Source organism: Ursus americanus, chromosome 34, assembly GCF_024610735.1.
Source record: "Ursus americanus isolate L20-20 chromosome 34, mUrsAme1.1.p, whole genome shotgun sequence".
Classification (NCBI taxonomy): domain Eukaryota; kingdom Metazoa; phylum Chordata; class Mammalia; order Carnivora; family Ursidae; genus Ursus; species Ursus americanus.
In genome coordinates, this window is record NC_142160.1 from 10,075,515 (window position 1) to 10,096,602 (window position 21,088).

Consider the following 21,088-nt stretch of genomic DNA (forward strand, 5'->3'; position numbering starts at 1 on the left):
AGCAGGTATTTGGTAAAAGGTGTTTAGTTGAGTTTTGTAGATACTGAATTTGAGGTGCCACTGGGGAAGACCTTCAGAAATCTGGTTCTAGAGTTCAGGACTTAGCTATTGGATGGGTTTGACAATTTGTAGACCTGGGATTGGCTGGTGGCCCCTGTTTAGGAGACTCATTGAACTTCGGAAAGATGACTAATAGACACTAACCCCGGGGCAGCAGCTGAACTCCCCTCCCTACCACGTAGAAATTGATGGTACTTGTCTTTTTATTTTTATTTTTTTGTATTACTGTTTTGGAAATATCTGATGTTTTTGTCTATAAATTTGTAAATTAAATATATTTTATGCCGTGGAAATTAGTTTTCTAATTGGACGAGTGAAGTAATTTATTTTCCATGGTGGTACTAGATTTGGGGCAGGTCCTTGGTAACTCTAATCTGGAACCTTAGACTTTTCCTGTCTTACTCTCCATTGACAATCTGGTGAGATGCAGTGAGAGACTGGTACAATTTTATTCTTTGTAGGTTTTTTTTCCCCCCCTCCCCTCCCAGCACTGCCGTAGTGCCTCCCGCCCCCAGTGGTCCCCACAGCAGAGAGCCCCAGTCTGGTCCAGGTGGGAGACCAGAGCTCCCCCAGCCCTATTCCAGTCCCCTCCACACATGTACAGAGAAGAGAGGCATGCACCCTGGCACCCCCGACATGCCCAGCTCTGCCGCAGGAGCAAGGACAGCAGCTGGGTTGAGGTAGCCTCAGTGGGGCTCTGTTCTCTGTTGATTTTAACCTGTACAGATCTCGTGTTGATTCTGTGTATTTTGGATATATCAAAAGATTCTGGGTATCAAGCAGAATTATTTCTAAATGTGTGACGTGGATTCTTAAGAACACTGTCAGAGTGAAACTGTTTATTTTAGAAACTTGTGTTTCAAAACTGACTTTTGGTATTCATACAGTGGGCCTCAATTTTGATATTCAGACGATTGGCAGGTGTACTTTTTAAACTAGCTGTTTCCTAAGGTATAGATGATAAACTTGGGGGAGTTCATTCATTTGTCACGTATCAGTACAAATATTTACTCAGCTGTCATAGTGACAATGGAAATATGTTTAATGTTAAGGCTTTGATCTCTTATGTAAGATGATATTTAAAAATTTCTTAATGGAATATTTACTTCTTTGATGATTTTCCTGACTCTTTTCATCTAGAATGTCCAGAATTTGAGTGTTGTTATAGTTTATTAACCTGTAACTTTGGAGTATGACTCTTTTAGTAAGATGGGAATTTGTCTGCCTTGTGTGGGATAGGTACTCCTAATCAAACAGTATTGTTGCCACAGGCTGAGTATTTGGCAGACTGTTGAGAATCAGCAAAGCTGGCAGAGCTGGTCACTCCTAAGTTAGAAGAGGTGGTTTGGCTTACATGTTGGCATGTTTTTAAAAATCTTGAATTTGACTGAATTTTGTTTTCTTTGTAAGAGAACTTACATGTTTGGCAAATTCCTGGAGTCTAATTTTGAAATTCATACTGTTGTCATTTTATTGAAACGTTCCTGCATCATAGCTTTGATTATAGAGAAATCACTGTCCTCTACTGTTTTACACGCTCATGTAAAAATTGGAGCTCATTCCCTAGTCTTTGTATATGTATTTAAACCAAAACGAATGCTGTCTGTGATATGATACTCTCTTCTGATCTGAATCACTGCTTTCCTAATAAGCCACAATTACCTCTAAATAATTCCCGTGGAAATAATATTTATTCAGATAGAGCATTAACTGGGATATTTCAGTCTATGCAGTCCCAGTCTGAAGGAAATAAGCCACATTCTTTGGATGTAGATTAGTGTTGTAAAGTGAACATCTATATGTTAGTTGTTTGACTCCTTGTATTCTTAAAATACTACGTGTTACATCACGGAAGCAGGGAAGTGAAGTAAAAGAAACACAGACGTGTTCTGGGTGGCTCAGTTGGTTAAGCGTCTGCCTTCAGCTCAGGGCATGATCCTGGGAGCCTGGGGTCAAGTCCTGGGTCGGGCTCCCTGCTCAGGGGGTAGTCTGCTTCTCCCTTTGCCTGACGCTCCCCCTGCTTGTGCTGTCTGTATCTCTGATAAATAAATAAAATCATTTAAAAAAAAAAAAAAGGAAGAAATGCAGACGTTCTGAAAGTGAGGTTCTGTACTGTGCTAGGTCTTTTGCTCCACTTCCCGCAGTTCATCTTTTGAGTAATGAAGTGCTGCTTTGGAAAGTTCCAGTTCTATAACTGATTGATTTTTTTTTTTTTTGGCTGTAAAAATGTATTTGAAATCAAGCTTATAAATTTCCATGATTGAAAAGACAATTGAAAGTATAAATAAAAGTGTATATAGCTTATTGAAGCAATAATCAAGTGATTTTCTGCCTTGAATTTATAGTATTCACTGTTTTTTGAATTATATGAAGAAATTCTATTTAAAAATTTTACAACGAGCGTTTTGTTCTTGTCATTTTTATGTGTTTCCCAAAATAGTATGATATATTGATTAAACTGTATGTTTACATTTTGGGTAAAAGGGTCTTAAGAGATTTTTTTCCCCCTTGATTAATTGGATATATTTCATAGAACTTCCCACTGTTTACATTGGATTTCTTCCTTTTAGAGTTGATCTCTCTAATGTATTAGATCTTCATGCCTTTGACAGTCTTTCTGGAATAAGGTATGTTTTCCATATTTTGTTCGCTTTTATTGTAATGTACTTTTTATTCCATGGTTGTACAAGTTACAGGAATGATTTATACAGTTGCACACTTGATTTAAGCTTCTTGTTATGCCTATGGTGTACAGGATCATTCCTAATGATTATATTCTTGAAAGTTTTATTAATTGGATGTTTGGAAATCACAATGCATTTTCCTACAGAAATTTTAGTATAAATGGTAGTTAACTTTACGGATTCATCATTAGTATTTCTACACCAACCACTGTCTGTAATACTTTCTATGAGAAAAATGGATGAAATACATAAAAAATTTTAGCTTGGGGTATTCCTACACACTCCCCCTTTCTCCTAAGTGATGGATCACTTTCCTGTTTCTTTCCCTGGAGGGAATCTTTTGATAGGGGAGAGGAACGTATCTTTCTTTCCTGGACATCAGTATCTTTTTTTTTTTTAAATCTTCTTAACCGTTTTTAAGTGTATAGTTCAGTAGTGTTAAGTATATTCACATTGTTGTGCAATAGATCTACAGAACTTTCTCATCTTGCAGAACTGAAACTCTGTTGAATGACAGCTCTCCGTGTTCCCCTCCCCACAGCCCCTGGTAACCGCCATTCTAGTATCTGTTTTTAAGAATTTGCCTACTTTATGGGCGCCTGGGTGGCTCACTCGGTTAAGCGTCTGCCTTCAGCTCAGGTCATAATCTCGGGGTTCTGGGATCGAGCCCCGCGTCTGGCTCCCTGCTTGGTGGGGAGTCTGCTTCTCCCTCTCCCTCTGCCCCTCCCCACCATTCTCCACCATTCGTGCTCACTCTCACTCTCTCTCTCTCTCTCTCAAATAAATAAATAAAATCTTAAAAAAAAAGAAAGAATTTGACTACTTTAAATACATTATACCAGTGGAAATGTATGGCGTTTGTCTTATTGTAACTGGCTTATTTCACATAGTCCTCAAGATTCATCCATGTTGTAGCATGTGACAGGATTTCTTTCCTTTTAATGCTAAATAATATCCCATCATATGTATGTCCCACATTTTGTTTATCCATTCATCCATTGATGAACATTTGGGTTGCTTCCACCTCTTGGGTGTTGTGAACAATGCTGCTATGACATGGGTGTGCAAATGTCTCTTCACAATTCCTGCTTTCACTTTTTAATATTTTGAGGCACGCCATACTGTTTTCCACAGCAGCGGCACCATTTTAACTTCCCGCCAGCAGTGCACGGGCGTCCGCTCTCTCTGTGGACTTGCCAGCACTTGGTATTTCCAGTTGGTTTCGGTAATAGCCATCCTCATGGGTGTGAGGTGGCAGCTCCTTGTGCTTGTGCTCTGCATTTCTCTAACGGTTAGAGATCACGACCATCTTTTCGTGTCTTAGTGGCCATTTGTAGATCATCTTTGGAGAAATGCTTATGCAAATACTTGGTCCATTTTTTAATCCCGTGGTTTGTTGTGGTTTGTGGCTGAGCTAGAGGAGTTTTTTTTAATGTATTCTAGGTATTACCCCCTCATCAGTTATATGATTTGGAAACATTTTCTCGCATTTCCGAAATGGTTGAGTTATAAAAGCCTCGTGTGAGAGGTACCCTCCCTGTGCCCAGAGGAAAGGAGCATCCATATCTCTGAATGGACGAAGGTACACATGGAGGAATCTGAAGAAACAGGCCTCTCTGAGTACCTCCCAGTTTACTACACTTGTTTCGTACTCTGTCCTATTGTTTCTTTCTACAACCTTCCACTCTTCATCAAACATAGCATAAAAACGATCGGGTTTAACCATTTCTGTGGTTCTTCATTTCTTTATAAAGGCTCTTGTGTCACATAAAATTTATGATAATAGGAGTGTCCGACTGGCTCAGTCTGTTAAGTGTCTGATTCTTGGTTTCTGCTCAGGTCATTATCTCAGGATCCTGGGATTGAGCCCTGTGTTAGGCTCTGTGCTCAGTGGAGAATCCGCTTGGGATTCTCTCTCCCTCTCCCTCTGCCCCTCCCCACTGCGCCCTTTTTCTTTCTCTCTCTAAGATAAATAAGTCTTTTTTAAAAAAACAACTTACATTAATAAACTTGTACCCTTTTCTCCTGTTAATCTGTGTTTGTCAATCTAATTTTCACGCCCAGCCACGCACCTAAGAGGGTTGAGGAAAACTTTTTCTTCTGTTGCACAAATTGTTGGCAGTTATTTTTAACAACATTAAATATTGAACATAAGGAAAGAACGTGTGATTTTTTTCAAACATTTCTAAGGTAATCTCATTCCACACTTGCTTAAGAACAGTGATAATGCATTAGTGACACTTAAAGAAGTAGCTATTTAATGTGATGCCCTTTCTGTGGCTCAGGCCTGCACATAACTCTTCACTGTGCTCAGTTGCAAAAATGGAGAATCCTTTCCTGGGCAACCAGCTGGCAAGGATTTAATTTGACATTTTCTCTACTAAGACCCCCTCCAGTGAGGCTCATTTCCCTCCAACAGTTCCTACAATCCTTTTCTCTTTTCTAAACTCCCTGTTACTAATTTACCCCTCACTGTTCTGCAAAGCAAAACATCTGCAAGGTTTTAAGTCTTTTTCCTCCTCCCAGCCTACCCCCGTCAGTGTCCAAATGTACGCTACACTTGTTAAGGTTGTAATTGGTTGTGCCATATTGATCTTCTTGCTCTTTTTCATATCAGAACAGTACATTTTTAGGATTCTTTTTGTTTTCTCGCAGTCACTGGCAACTGACTATATAGAAGGCTTATATTTCAGATACTACTTATTTCTTAATAAGTAGATATGTTTAAGGGAAAACATTGATAAAGGAAAACATATACCCTTCTAACGTTCTTTAGGTACTAGCCTTATTCTCACATTAGGAAGCATGGGACAAGTTGATGAAATTTGGAGCAGTAGTAAAATGCTCATGTATATTTTTCTAGGCCGGTAATTGATCTGTTGGAAATAAAAAGAAATCTGCTGACATATTTAACCACACAAAATAGTGTCACTAAAGATTAGTTCTTTTTCTGTATCGTGTGTATATGTATGCGTGTGAATGTGTGTACATTTTTTACTGAAGTATAACATACAGTGTTTTATTTTCAGGAGTACAACATAGTGAGTTGAGAATTATGTATCTTACTCAGTGCTCACCTTCATAAGTGTGGTCACCACTTCCTGCTTTCACTATACAACGTTACTGTAGTATTATTTACTATATTCCCTGTGCTGTACTTTTCATCTTTGACTTATTTATTTTACTTCTTAGTCCCTTTCACCCATTTCACCCGTCTCCCATCCACCTCCGCTCTGGCAACCACAGGTCTGTTTGCTTGTTTGTTGAATGCGTACACATCGTTAGGAAACATCTTTAAACAGTCTGTTAGCTTTTCTCTATTAGAATGTGTAAACAGCATGTAAAATTGGAACTGTGTAATAGATTGAGTTGTGGAAACGCTCTTCTTTTTTTAGCTCTGTATCTCTAAGTAACATATAGGGTTAAATCAAAAGTATATTGATCTCCGAATTTATAATCAGTTGTTTTTAGTTTGCAGAAAAAACTTCAGCATGTGCCAACAACACAACCTCACCTTGATCAGGTAAAAAAAAAGTCTTAAAAAAAATTTTTAAGCATTTAAAAAAAATAAGTTGGTTCTGTTAGGACTGTTTTATTTGAGTATTGATTTAAAAAAGTGTTTTTGAACTGTGTTGATAATTTTCAGAATTTGGATGCTTTTGAGGTAATCTCATCTAGCTTCTTAATGCATAATAGGAATTCATTAAACCAGAGTTCTTTAGACTCTTAAGAAATCATGCTTTCTAGCTTCTCCATTCAACAGGTCACACAGAATATTTTGATCAGTTCTTCCAATGGGAATCACTGCTTGAAAGCAGCCTGGGGGTTCTATATGCAGCCTATTTTTAGCTATGTTGAACTAACAGATTAAGGGAAAGTCTGGTGAAAGCATCTATGGCTTATTTAAATGAAAATTGACGTTTCACCTGCAGATAACACTGTAAATTTGAACTCCCTAAGGGGTCCTTCATTTAGGTGCTCTAAAACTAATTGCTGAGGGAAATGTTGACAATACTAGGAACAAACAAAACATGTTTTCACTGTACCAGTCTTTCTTTTAAGCAAGTCATAGATGGTGGAGGTTTTGGGGAACTTCTTTCTTCTTTTGAAACATGGTGAGAGCAAGGGGGCATGTGAGTGAGCCGTGTACCGTCTTCCCTCCTCTGTCTGGAAACCGTCACTCACTCTTTGAAGCGTTACTCGCCGTGATGGGACCACTTGTTCGTTTGTCTTCATTTTGGCTTTTATTTATGGGGACCCGTACAACCGTGTTCCTGGCACTTGCCCTCTCGAAACTTCATAAAATATTCATCTTCGCATGTTTTTAAAATGAGTGAATGAGAGAAATACAGTTCTCTCATGGTGGTAGAATTTTTGGGAAAAACCAACTGTTTACAATACTCAGCAGTAGTCCTGAAGATGAACCGGAAGCGTGTTCATACTGACTTTCCAGGTGAGGGACATCATACTAGGAGCCATGTAAAAGATGAAGAATGTAGTAGTCGGTTTCAAGAACCTTTATAACGGCCAGTATCTGTACCTACGGTATCTTCACATACCCCTGCCATGGCATTTACAATGCCTTATAGTTTGGGTTGAAATGCTTTTTCCTTGTCTGTACACACCTTAAGTGTAGATTCCTCAGTGCTTCGCACAGGGCACGGTATGTGGTGGCAGCTCAGTGAATATTTGTTACAAGAATGAAAAGCTGTGATTCTCAAATGGGAAACATCAGAGTCACCTGTGGAACATTTAAAAAAAATTGGATGCTCAGTAGTCCCCCGTCCTTCATATCTCCAGGAGTGGGGCTTCGGTATGTGCAAATTAATGTGTTAGGTACATTTTTAACATTTTATTATGGAAATTCCCAAAGACACAAAAGTACAGAGAATAGCAAAAGGAACCCAGTTGGCAATGGCTGTCAACATTTTACTGATTTTATTTCCTGTCTTCCCAACGCTTCTTTTCCTGCAGTGTTTTTCAAATGGAAAATTTCAAATATACTTGAAAGTAGAATAGTTTAATAAAACTGCAAGTGCCCATTACCCTTGCTGGAGTATATTAAGGCAAATCCCAGACAGTGTGTCATTTCACCAGTAAATAGGGCATGTCTATTTTTTTTAAGGCTCTACGGGAGATTCTGATGTACTTTCCTGCTGTAGGTATATAAGAATGGGCAGAATATAATACTGCAGACAAAGGGCTATGGGACTCAGAGGAATGATGGTCTCCTTTGGTTTAGTGGGTCTGAGTTTTCGTGAAAGATAGTTGTGTTTTTTTAAATGTACAATAAAGCATACAAGTTTTTAGCGTACAGGTCAGTGTGTCTTTACATATATTTGTGTTTATGTATTGGTCCATCTGCACACATGGACACATATCTATGTAATTCTCTCTTAGATCCAGATACAGAAGATTTCCAGAATTGTTAAGAAAGTTCCCTTGCTTCTCTTTCCAATTAGCAATGTTCTTTGCAAAGATGCAACTGCTATTCTGAGTAAGACATCAAAACGTAGCCTTCAACTAGGAGGTTTTCATTTGACTGAAGAAGTAAGGGAAAGAACAATCTAGGTGTTGAAAAGTGGGAACGTGAGAATGCTCTAGAAGAGGAAGACTGTAGTGTAGAAGTATTGGTGGATGCTTGGTAATTGAATCCTGAACTAAGGTGTTGGGCTTCGACGTGCAGGGCAAGCAGAACTCACACTGTGCTGTCCTACAGTGTCAGGTGAGCTGGGTTGGAGCTGATAGCAGGAGACCAAGCAGGAAGATACCCTGTGACAAGGGCCTGGACTGTGTGGCTCATGGGGGGGATGGAAATGGGATAAATCGAGGGCTGATTCACAGGTAGACTTGCTGGAATAGACTTACTGCCCGATGCTGGGGCAGTAAGACGGGAGAAGTGATGGGAAACAGGCCTGATTGACTGGAGGGACCTCGGTGTAGAGAAACCTGGAAGGCACACTGATTTGGAGAAAGATGCCAGACTTTCAGCTTCATACCTGGTGGCAGGCTATCACAGTAGAAATGACTCATGAAGAGCTTCACATTTGGGGTTGAGCATGTTAATGGGCTCAGTTTTCCAGACGAAGAAAATATGCAGAAGTTATTGCATATTAGATATTGTTTGCCAAGGAGTAGAACACCAAGGGAAATAACCTGAGATGTTGAATAAAAAACAGACCAGAAAACTAAAATTTTGGAGTTATTCCTAAATTTTATTTTAGGGACAGTACCTTATTTTACTTTCCTGAATGATTGCTTTGGTTTTCTGCTTCTTTCTGTGTCTGGGAAAAGGAGAGTTAATTTTAGATTCAAAACAAAAACTGGGGGAAAAATCTGAAATAGGTGACGTAGTAGGTATGTTATTAAGGTTTTATCCCTGAATCATCTGTAATACAGCTCTCTCTCTTTCATGGATACCTTGTTCCTTCCTTATAAGGAAGAACTGAGGTTGAAGAGTGAGAAGATGAGAAAACCCAAATGGCAGTCTGTGCATAGTTTATTAAATTAGGAATTAGGAGTTGTGACCCTCATTCTCTGCGCTGGGAATTTGTGGATTTCATCTTTAAGGTTTGTCTGCTGTGAGGAGAGTTTATTGGTACAGAAAAACATCCAGTTCTAAAATGTGTATCTCCTTGAGCCCCCTGATGTATTGTCGTAATTTTTTAAACCCTTTTTATCTCAAATTAGAGTTAGAAATACTGTCGTATCGCTAACCTGCCAAAAGCAGTAGTCATTCCCATTCTTGCAGCTAGAATAAAGCAGTTTTGAGTTCCGTGTTGAGACCTTTCCAATATTGAAAGCCAAGTTATCCAACTTGAATAAAATACATTTTAAGCGGTTCATTTGAAGGTTGAATTGCTGCTGTCTTTTGAAAATGACAAATTATGTTTCATTTAGCAACCTTTTTGCTATGTATTTTGATATGTTACATGATTTGCTATACATTTTGATATGGATTTTTAGGTATTATTTGTAGTGATTGCTTTAAGGGGGAAAGAAAACTTTAAATGCAGAATACTATTAAACTTATAAAGCAAATAGTTTAAAAGCAGAGTGTGTTTATTTAGATTTAAAAATAAGTACTTTAAAAAAATTATGGTAAACACATGTGATCTACCCTCTTGACAAATTTTTAAGTATGTGGTACAGTGTCATTAGCTGATCCTGTCTGGGGGCTGTTGTGCAGCCAATCTCTAGACCTTTTTCATCTTGCGTGACTGAAACTATATTCATCAAACTGCAGCTCCCCATTTCCCTCACCTCCCAGCCAGGCAGCCACTATTCTGCTTTCTATTTCTGTAATTTTGACTGCTTGGATACCTCGTATAGTGGAATCATGCAGTATTTGTCCTTCTGTGACCAGCTTATTTCACTTAGCATGATGTCCTCAAGGCTCATCCATATTGTGGCACGTGGCAGAATTTCCTTTTCTTTAAAAGTGAATAATGGTTCATTAACATACCATATTTTTATACTATACTGTGATACTACATTTTCTTTGTCCATTCATCTGTTAGTATTATTTTGTTTCGTCTCTTGGCTATTGTGACAGAATAAGTACTTTTAAAAATCTGACATTTTAAAGTCAATTTTAGTTGGCTTTCATGTCTCATATTTAGCAAGAAAGTGTTTTTTGCTTTTCCCATTACCAGCAAGAGTAGAGACTAAATGTCAGTATATTTTGTCCTTAGATTGGTCTTCAGTACTTACCTTTAGCGATCCTCTATGTTTAGCTAAAAAACAATTTGGTCTTTTCATATTTTCTGCTGTAAGCCTGTGTGCTTGGTGAATAAAATTGCTATTAATATTTGCAGTTGTAGGAAATTATGCAAAGCCGTGCTTTACTGTGTTTTTTGTTTTAAAGCTTGGTGGAGCATCTTATCCTAATTATCCAGGGTGGGATTTGTGTTTTCATCATCTTACACTTAACCCTTGTGTATTTTCATCATTAAGTTGAAATTTTGGTCACGGGAGCAAATGGTGCTTTGGATTTTAGTTATGTGACCAGCTGCAGGAAATCTTGGGCCTCTGGTTCCTTAGAGTGGACAGTGAGAGACTTATCAGGAGCAGGAGAAAAAATAAATCTCAGAGTTAACATTCTAAATGATGTCAGCTTTCTCAAACCAAAGGTGACATTATACTATTGTTCTCATCTCCAGATACTCTTCTCCTTTGGCACATACTTGGTTAGGGATAAACTGAATTTTTCCTTTATATTTTTTCCCAGAGAGCAGAATTACACTTTTGCATTTGAGTTTTACTCCCAGCGCTAAGTAGTTTAATTTTTCTGAGCCTTATTCCCCCCAGTTTACAAAGAGAAAATAATTCTCTTTATTCCACAGAATTGTTGTCACGAGTAAATGAAAAGATGAAATGAAGTGACCTGGGCAAGAGTCGCTGGCTCGGTACATAGTTGGTACACTGTAGATAATACCCTCCCGCTCAATCTGAGGGTCCTGGAAAGGATGAATTAAACCATCAACTGTCATGAAAGTTTCTCTGTTTAAATACTGACCCACTGATCACCTCTGCACAATACAGAAAATGGAATTGCTGCTACCAGAACTCAGCGAGATAGTGAAAAAGACCAAATATGGGTGGCAGTATACATGTTCATGAATGTGTTCCTTACTTCTTGTCTTAAAATATACTGACGTTACTATAAAATATACTGACATTCTAAAACTATGCCGACATTACTATAAAAAAATCATGGTTGATTGTCTCTCTTGACTTATAGAGCATTATTACGGTGACATTTGAAGTACGAGGAAATGCAAAGGAAGAAAGTCTGAATGTATTTATTCAGGTGAACGCAGTATTTAACTGATCGTGATTTACCACCTGTTGTGTTACGTGGTTGTTGCTGGCAGCAGTGGTTGGTCTTATTAAATATGTCACTTGATACAGAATCTTCTGTGGGAGAAGAATGTGCGGAACAAGGACAGTGACTGCATGGAGGTCATACGGCTAAAGGTGCGGGGTACCGTCTACACTTTCTTTCATACTTTGGGACAAAGGCTCTTTCCTTTCTTGACTGTTACATAAAACCGCTTTCGGTTTTAAACACAAGCGCTGGTTTTAGTACAAATAACTTTTGTCTCTTTTTATTTTTCTAATTTCCATTGCTGAAAAGATGCTTTGGAAGTTACTGCATAAAGTGATTTATGTGCATAGCTTCATTCAGTGTTGCAGCTAGAGCAACCTATGTGCCCATCACCCCTTTTTCTCTCCTCCCAGGTATTCTGAGCAGTAATCTGGCTGCTGGAACTCTCCTTTCCTTGGCACTCAGCTTGGACAGTTAGGGAAAACTGAATGAATGTCTTTTTTTTTTAAGGGAATGGTGGGGAGGGGCAGAGGGAGAAGGAGACAGAGAATCTTAAGCAGGGTCTGCGCCCAGTGCCCCACATGGGGCTCGCTCTCACAATCCTGAACTGAAATCAAGTGTGGGACGCTTAACTGCGCCACCCAGGCGCCCCCTGAACATCATTTTGTGTTTAATTTTCCAAGAGAGCTTCATTAACGGAGAAATCACATTAGAAATCTTGGTGGAGCTGAACCTGTGTGGCTGGCACATTTAGCAGGCACTAAACAGTTGTCATACTGTAAACAGAGTTAGGGAAGACTAGAAGAATTCTTGCTCTGTATTTGGAAACCCATTCATGTTACTTGGCATTTGGGTATTTATGTCATGGAAGGTGTTTTTTCCAGGGGGCAGTGGTTCTAGTTGTGTGTTTGACCAGTCAGCAGTCATTTGTCTGCTCCCATGTTTCCAGAAGTGTGCATACAATTTTTATTATTACTATTTGTTATTCTTACTGTTAGTAGGTACATTTTCCAGTTAGCAGCTGACTTCCTGGGCTCACTAGAATGGCAAAGGTAGAGACAATCAACAGACCATTTCGGTTTAGATTTCTTCCCTCCCTGTGCTGGCTCTGCCTGGGATTGGCTTCAGAGCCACATGGGTGACTGTTCCCGTCATTCCCACCCAGAGGAACTAAGTGTGATCCTGCTGCTGCTTTCCTGACTGCAGCACCACCTACATTCCGTGATGCTAACTGGCAGATTCTATTTCATTCCAACGCTGCATTTATCCCCTGCTCCCGAATGGGGGGTGGCTACGGCAAAGCTGCCCTTGGGGCATGTATACAAACGCTGCCACCAAGACCCCCACACACAGTCCGTGGCTCATCCTGCACCATCCCAGTGTGGATTTTGTCCTTAGGTGCAAGAGAATTTTTCTGCAGTTGTCTGTTCTCTTTGATTCTTCCCTTGGCCTTCCTCTCAAGCAACAACACTTTGAGATCTGGGCTAACACAGCCTTCACCTTCATAGACTTGCTTCTTTTCTGGCTAGGAAGTGTTAGTATGATAATAATGAATATGTTTAAAATGGTCATTCAGCTAACAGCTAACACTTCAAAGTCTTTATACAAATAACAGAAATTTGAGTTTAGATAACTCTTTCCTAGGAGTTATTACATATTAAAATTCAAATTTAAAAAAGCAGAGATGAGGGCACCTGGCTGGCTCAGTTGGTTAAGCTGCCAACTCTTGATTTTGGCTCAGGTCATGATCCTGGGGTGCTGGGATCGAGCCTGCGTCAGGCTCCCTGCTCTGCGGGAATTCTGCTTCTCCCTCTCCCCCCCTGCTCCTGCTCTCTCTCTTACTATCTCTCTCTCTCTCGAATAAATAAAATCTTTTTTAAAAAACAGAAATCAAATCATATTTTACATCTTAAACTAATACAATACTGTATGTCAATTTTATCAGTAAAACTGGAAAATAAAAAGCAGAAAACAGAAGTGGGCAAAGGAAAACAAGAGGAACATACACCTAAAATATATAAATGCACTGAAAACACACAAAGCTTATGTGGTGTGAGTGACTTTGAGTGGTTTGTCTCTTACCATTCTGCAACATATATATATTAATTTTATAACAAGTATAACAAACATTATTTCAGAGAAATTACTTTATCCCCACAGGGGCCAGTTTATCAGATAACTTGTTTCTCATTTCTGCAAATCAATAAAAAATGAACTTTATCCAGACAGTGTTTCCTTTCCTTTATTCCATCATTCCCTGCACCATTCGTTGCAACCCAGTCAGAATTATCACCCCAGTCCTTTAACTCCTCAAATTTTCCCACTAAAACTGTGAAACGGGTGTAAAATCCTTAAAGTAGAAACATCCATGATGCTTGTGTTATCATTTGGTGGTTTTAGTTTTTGGTTGTCATAACACTGAAAGGACATCTTAATACATATATTCATTTTATCATTAGAAAAAGGGATTATTTTTAAAAAAACCATTGTGCACACAAACCTTTTTTAAAAATTGGAGGCTTTAAGAAACTATTTCTATAATGCACAAATAACTGGATTTAAGTAATTTTAACAGCATCTTCTTTATGGGTGTGTATTTAAATACATTTTAAAAACAATGGAATTGGAATAATTAATCCATTAACATTGATGCTCAGTTTCTGCTTTAAATTTGAGCTGCGGCTGATGGTCCCTCTCGTCTGAGCAGGGGCTGGTGTCAATCAAAGACAAACCAAAACAGGTGATTGTCCAGGGTGTCCACGAGCTCTATGATCTGGAGGAGACGACACTGAGCTGGAACGATGACACCGAGAGAACAAATCGATTGGTTCTTATTGGTAAGTGACAGTTACATTTCTAAAATATATATTTGAAAGTGACATAATATGCTACTTAACCAGAATTAACCAATCTCAACCCCTTTCGTCAACCTAACTAAGCTTGTGATTAATGTATTTGTCTTCATGATGTGATAACATTCCTAAGAACTTGTTAGGCATTTTACTCCTCTTCAAATGTAGAAAAGTAATTAAAATGTCAGTTTGGTTCTGAGGAACTTAACTTGAAATAGGAAGTTAAGGGAAGGGATCACTGATTACTTGGTTTTTGTAAATTTCTGAAAATTATCAAGTCGTTAATGATTTGGAATTGATAGGCAAACTGTATCATTTTAATAAGGATTGTATAATCACACCGTATTTTATTCTGTTTGCAGGCAGGAATTTAGATAAAGAGATCCTTAGACAACTATTTATAGCTACTGTAATGGAAACAGAAAAGCGGTGGACAACACATTTCAAAGAAGATCAAGTTTGCCCGTAATAATAGAAGCATTTCTTATCAGAGGGATTGGGTGATAAGTCGGGAATAAGTTTCCTACTGGGTGTATTTCACGCATCTATTCTTTGCAGTACTTCTGTTATGAATTCCAGTGTCCTTTAAAATAGTGTTTGTTTTATGGAACACATAAAATGTAGTAAATAAGTACATAAAACATTTGACATTCATACAATAAAATATGTCCTCTGAAGTGTTTGTTTTTTGTTTTGTTTTTTTGAGAGCGAGTGTGTGGGAGGTGTGCGAGTGGAGGAGGGACAGAGGGAGAGGGAGAGGGAGAGAAAGAATCCTAAGCAGGCTCCATGCTCAGCACGGAGCCAGACATGGGGCTTGATCCCACGACCCTGAGATCATGACTTGAGTCGAAATCAAGAGGTGGACACTCTACCGACTGAGCCACGCAGGCACCCAGTTTGGGTTTTTTTTTTAAATAAATGTTTCACAAAAGTATCTGTCAGAATTGGCTTTGGGATTTACATATGCTGAATTTTTCACCCATGGAAGTTATTCATAGTCATAATGATAAAACTTACGTTCACATTGTCATTTTCCCTTAGAACTGCGCTGATTGCATAGATACAATTTTATTGTTACTAACAAAAATCATTTAAAAACAATATCACCATTTTTATTAAATGAAATATGGCTAGAGACTTACGAGTGGAAGAAATCTGAGTCAAAAAATTAAAGCCATCTCTTAGTCAATTCTAATAAGCTTTCCTTTTGAGTAATGGAGCGTTCATTTACTTCGTAATATATTTAGATGATTCCAATTTTAGAGCTTTTAATTTTAAGTTGTGGTATCAAATTCATTGTGATTTCTTTGAACTTCTTTAACTTTCAATATAAGCAAAAAAGTGATGAGGTGCAAAACTTCAGACGTAACTGCAGGTAACTTAGGATAATTTAACCATCTTTGTATCAGTGGTTGGTGTGTAAGTGTACAGTGGCTTACTTATCTCCTATTCCTACTAAAGGCCAGATCAGCATAACTATATCGGATTGTAAGAGAAAAGCATTAGATGGGATTTAAAGAAGAGCTTTCCCAAACTAATGATTATTAAATATCAGAAGCCTATCAAAATGCCTTTTAGAATTTGTTTTTTTCCAGAATTTTAAATAAAAGAGTTACATCTCTGTATCTTGAATTGATTCCAGTGTTTGGAGGCAGGCCAATTGATTAGATTATTTGTCTCTTGGGGCACCTGGGTGGCTTAGTGGGTTAAGTGTCTGCCTTCAGCTCAGGTCATGATCCCAGGATCCTGGGATCGAGCCCCGTGTCAGTCTCCCTGCTCAGCAGGGAGCCTGCTTCTCCCTCTCCTGCTCCCTCTGCCCTTCCCCCCACTTATGCTCTCTCTCTCTCAATGAATAAATATAATCTTAAAAAAAAAAAGATTATCTGTCTCTTCTCCCCTGCATGCTGTCCCTTGTTAAATGAACGGTCTCTGTATTTATCCATTTGCCTCCTGCATCCATTCTCTTAAATTCATGGTTGAGAGAGTAAGCTTACTTGGTTGGGCAGCAGATTGCCCAATAGAAACTCAGCTGGTTTTTGAGTCTGGTTGGGACTTTAATTCCAGTTCTTTTGCTTCTTGGCTGTGTAATCTTGGGCTAAGTATTTTCTCAAGATTAGTTTCTGTATTTTATAAAGTGGACGGTGATATATCAATCATTCAAGGTTGTGAGGACTGAATAGGTTTCTGACACAACCAACTCAGCTCCTGGCACACAGCAGAACCTGGATAGATTTTTTTCTTGTTCCTACAACTTAAACTTGATTTATTTTATAGTTAATGTTGCCATAATAATACTCCATAATGTTCTTTGGCAAGCAGTAAGTATTTAGATTCATCTGTTCTGGCCGTGAGAAAGAGCTTACTTTAATTGTCCTGTTATGGGAGAAATGTTTGAAGTAATACTAATCTATACTCTTAAAAGTCTGTCAAACTCACAAATATTTGTTTTTTCTTTAAAATATTAATCTTTAAATATTTTTTATCCCATAAGTATTGACTGGATACATGTGTGTTGTAAAAATGCAAACGTTGCAGATGAAGTCAGTCTCCCCTGACCTTTTTCTTTCTGTCACTGTCACTCCTTGGGGGTAAGCAGTGTTGTCAGCTTCCTGTCTGCCCTTTTCCATGTTTCTTTTCACTCACACACGTGGCTTACGCTGTCGCCCAAAGTGAATTATTTTCCAGTGATTAGAACCATAATTTAAGCTGCCGCTTCGGGAGATTTAGGAGCTTGCTGTAAATATCTTCAAGGAAAGGTTTTATTTTTATAATTTGTGCGTTTTAGATAAAGCATCATTCTTTATATATTGTAATGCAGTTTGCTTTTTAAAAAATTTATTTATTGTACAGAGAGAGAGAGAGAGTGCACCTGAGGGGGTGGGGAGGAGCAGAGGGAGAGGGACAGGCACACTCCAAGCTCAGTGCAGAGACCAAAGCAGGGCTCGATCCCAGGACCCTGGGATCATGACCTGAGCCCGAGGCAGAGGACGCTTAACTGACTGAGCCACCCACGCGCCCCTTCACTGTTTTAATTTAGATTTCACACTGTATTTTTATGTTGTTTACATGTTCTTTTAAAGATGTGTTGTCCTGTTCTTCATTCTTATTTTTTCCCAAATGAAGTTTTTTTCCATGATCAGAATCATTATTGGTTTAAGATTTTTTTTTTTTTAATTTATGTGACAGAGAGACAGCCAGCGAGAGGGAACACAGCAGGGGGAGTGGGAGAGGAAGAAGCAGGCTCTCAGCGGAAGAGCCTGATGTGGTACTTGATCCCGGAATGCCGGGATCATGCCCTGAGCCGAAGGCAGACGCTTACCGACTGCGCTACCCAAGCGCCCCCATTATTGGTTTAAACCGCACTTCAGGGGCGCCTGGGTGGCTCAGTCGCATCCGGCTCCGGGCGTGATCCCAGGGTCCTGGGATCGAGTCCCACATCAGGCTCCTCCACTGGGAGCCTGCTTCTTCCTCTCCCACTCCCCTGCTTGTGTTCCCTCTCTCACTGGCTGTCTCTCTATCAAATAAATAAATAAAATCTTAAAAAAAAATAAATAAACCGCACTTCAGAGGACTTGCGAACTTGACATAGATATCCTGGAAAGAATATTTTTTTATAATGCAAATCACTGAATAAGGTGAGCTGTTATTCTGCTAACTATAGAAAATTTGAAGGGTATTGATGATGATCAAGGTTTAGGCATAGTTTATCTAAAACTCTATAGTTTACTGAGTAATATAGGCTAGATTACTAAATCTCTCTGAGCCTTTGCCTCCTTATTCATAAGATGGAGATAAAATGCACATCTCTCTCATTGTTCCAGGGATGAAATTTAAAGCACCCTGAATACAGAGTCTCAGTACATGCAAATTCTCTTTTTATAGCAAGATTTGATTTAAAAAAAAATCAAGCTTTCTGCATACCTTCCTAAAGCAAATAGTTTTTTTTTCTAGGCTTTTCACAGCTTTTAGTGTAAGGGGCAAGAAGATTGAGTACAAGAAAGCTGTAGGAAGGGGTGGGCACAGTGAGGGAAGACCAGATGATTGAAAGGGTCTATAATTATTAGCTCATGATGTTCAAAGGGAGTTATCGGCAAAAATAAAGCTAAGAAGCTTTTAAGCACTTAGGAACTTGGTTGCTTGCTACAAATTGAGTAGTAGTTTCCTTTGGGTTACTAGTGTAGGTGGGAAAACTATTTTTAGATTGCTTTGAAAAGACTATTCCAGTGTTAGAAATGCCATACACTGTGGAAGTAATGTTGAAAGAAGTAAATTCTGCATTCATAGACTAGCAACTTGCCCTTCCTAATTCGATGAGAAAGAAAGATACGCTAGATTTTTCTTTCTCAATTGGTCTTAATACTAGAATCCACTTTAACTGTTGACCACATTGCCTTTAATTTTCAGAGTGAAATGGAGAGAAACCAGACATGTGCGTCCTTTTTGTAGATTTGTTTGGAAAGTTTGGTTTTTCACGCTAGGATGGCATTTTGTGAGCCCGATAGGTTTGTTTAGAAGAAAACCTATTCATTGTTAGGAAAGAAGTAATCACCAAGTATTACGAGTGCTCACCATGCAGTAGGCCGCGTGTTAAATATTGCAGGAGCTACAAAGGAAGGCTTTTGATTTTTAAGGCAACACTGAAGAATTGATGGGATGGGACAGGAAGAGTTCCTTTCTTTTCTTTTTCTCCCCCCCCCCTTTTGTTTTTTAAGAGTGACTTGGCATAATGGAATCTTTCCCAAACACTCACTCAGTTTTCATTGATAAAGCTCTTTGTTTTTACATTGACATATTTTGTATAACAGTTTTATTTATATATACGTACAGTGAACTTTACCTTTTTAAAGTGTACAGTTCGTGGCTTTAGTATATCTACAGGTAGTGGCAGGCACGACCACCACTGTCTCATTCCAGAACATTTTCATCTCTCCCCAAAGAAACTATCCATCAGCAGTTACTCCTCCTTATTTCCCCCTGCTCGGAGCCCCCAGCAACCGCTGAGCTACTTTCTGTTTTTAGAATTGGCCTATTTGGGCTCCTTTCACATACCATGTTTTCAAGATTCATCCACTGTAGCATGTATCCACACTTAGTTTCCTTTTATTGCTGAACAAAAGTCTATATACCACATTTTTTTAATCTATTCATCAGCTGATGGACATTTGAGTTTCTGCTTTTTGGCTCTTTGGCCTTTTCTCCCATGTTTAATTTTTTAAACAGAATGTAATTTTCAGAACAGTTTTAGATTTACAGTAAAATTGAGCAGGCAGTACAAGATAAAAAGACAGATAGTTCAAGGTCCCATATCCCCCTCCCTCCACACTCAGCGTCGTACAATAGTCTGGCTCATTTGTTACAATTAGCGAGCCAATACTGATAGATAATCATTAACCAAAGTCTGTAATTTATTCAGATATCCTCAGTTTTTACCTAGTGCCCTTTTTCTGTTCCAGGATGCCATCCAAGGTGTTGGTTGTCATGTCTCTGTTTGACTATGACAGTTTCTTAGCCTTTCCTTGTTTTGGTAACCTTGGTAGTTCTCAGGATGATTTCGATTGGGTACATAAGATGCTCCTCTGTTGGAATTTGTCTGTTTTTCTCCTGATTTGATGGGTTCTGGGGAGCGAGATGACAGAGTATTATTTTTTTTTATCACATATCAAGGGTATATACTATTAACATAGTCTATGACTATTGATGTTGACATTAATCACCTGGTGACCTGGCTGAAGTGTGTGTCAGGTTTCTTCTCTTGTAAGATTATTCACCTGCCCCCCCCACCCCCATTCTGTAGTCTTTGGAGGGGAGCCACTCAGCGCTGCCCACCACGGTAAAGGAGTCGGTATGCTCCACCTCCTCCAGGGTGGGGTAGTTCCGTTGTTGGGAATTCTTCTGCATGGGAGATTTGCTTCTTTCCCCCATTTATTTTTTGGGGTTTTGTTTTGTTTTAAAGCAGGCTCTACGTCCAATGGGGCTCTTGAACTCAGAACCCTGAGATTAAGAGGCACATGCTCTACTGACTGAGCCAGCAGGTGCCCCTCCTTTCCCTCATTTATTAATTTACTTGATCATTAATTTTTATCAGTATGGACACTTGAATATTTACTTTATACTTTGGGTTGTAATCTAATCCTTCCTCAAATTACCACGCTCGGGCTCCAGTGTGTGTGGGAGGGCTCTTTCATTTGTCTCCTGTGCCCCCCTTGACATACCTCCAAGAATGGGGGTGGTTTCAGTTGTTTTGTTTTGGCATGCCTTTCCTTTTCTCCTTTCATTTTTAAATAACCCAAATCCCCACAGAAGTTGACTCTAGGAAAACTAACAATACTCCCTTTCCAGGTAATCGGATTCCTCTGCTGCTGGCAGAAAGGTCCCTTACCTGCAGGGGGTTGACAGGGAGGCAGCTGGGAGCCTGAGTTTGAATAAGACACCACCTGTCTCAGCCCTCCTGGAGCTTAGTTTAGTAGATCACACAAGTAGTAATTGGTGAATCTGGGATTCAAACACAAATCTGTTAGGCTCAAAAGTTCTGTCATTCGTCCTACTTCAAGCTACATTTGACTGAGAAGCCTGAGAAGGTGAGAAGCTCAGGAGTAGAGGATAAGCTTTTAAAAGACATGAGAGAAAGCAGTTTTCAAAATTTTATCCTGAAGGGACAAGCT

General features: G+C 39.0%; 1 protein-coding gene across 2 annotated transcripts in view; it reads left to right on the forward strand.

Annotated features, from left to right (window-relative positions):
* Positions 1-15,103, forward strand: part of LOC123776436 (zinc-regulated GTPase metalloprotein activator 1B) — a 51,182-nt gene extending 36,079 nt beyond the window's left edge. For both annotated transcript variants that reach the window (XM_045772396.2, XM_045772397.2), the window contains 6 exons: positions 2,631-2,687; positions 6,216-6,267; positions 11,488-11,556; positions 11,658-11,723; positions 14,282-14,411; positions 14,789-15,103. In XM_045772396.2, coding sequence (XP_045628352.1) covers positions 2,631-2,687; positions 6,216-6,267; positions 11,488-11,556; positions 11,658-11,723; positions 14,282-14,411; positions 14,789-14,895 — 481 coding nt within the window. In that variant the 3' untranslated portion in view covers positions 14,896-15,103. The remainder of the gene's footprint in view (positions 1-2,630; positions 2,688-6,215; positions 6,268-11,487; positions 11,557-11,657; positions 11,724-14,281; positions 14,412-14,788) is intronic.
* The last annotated feature ends 5,985 nt before the right edge of the window (positions 15,104-21,088 follow it).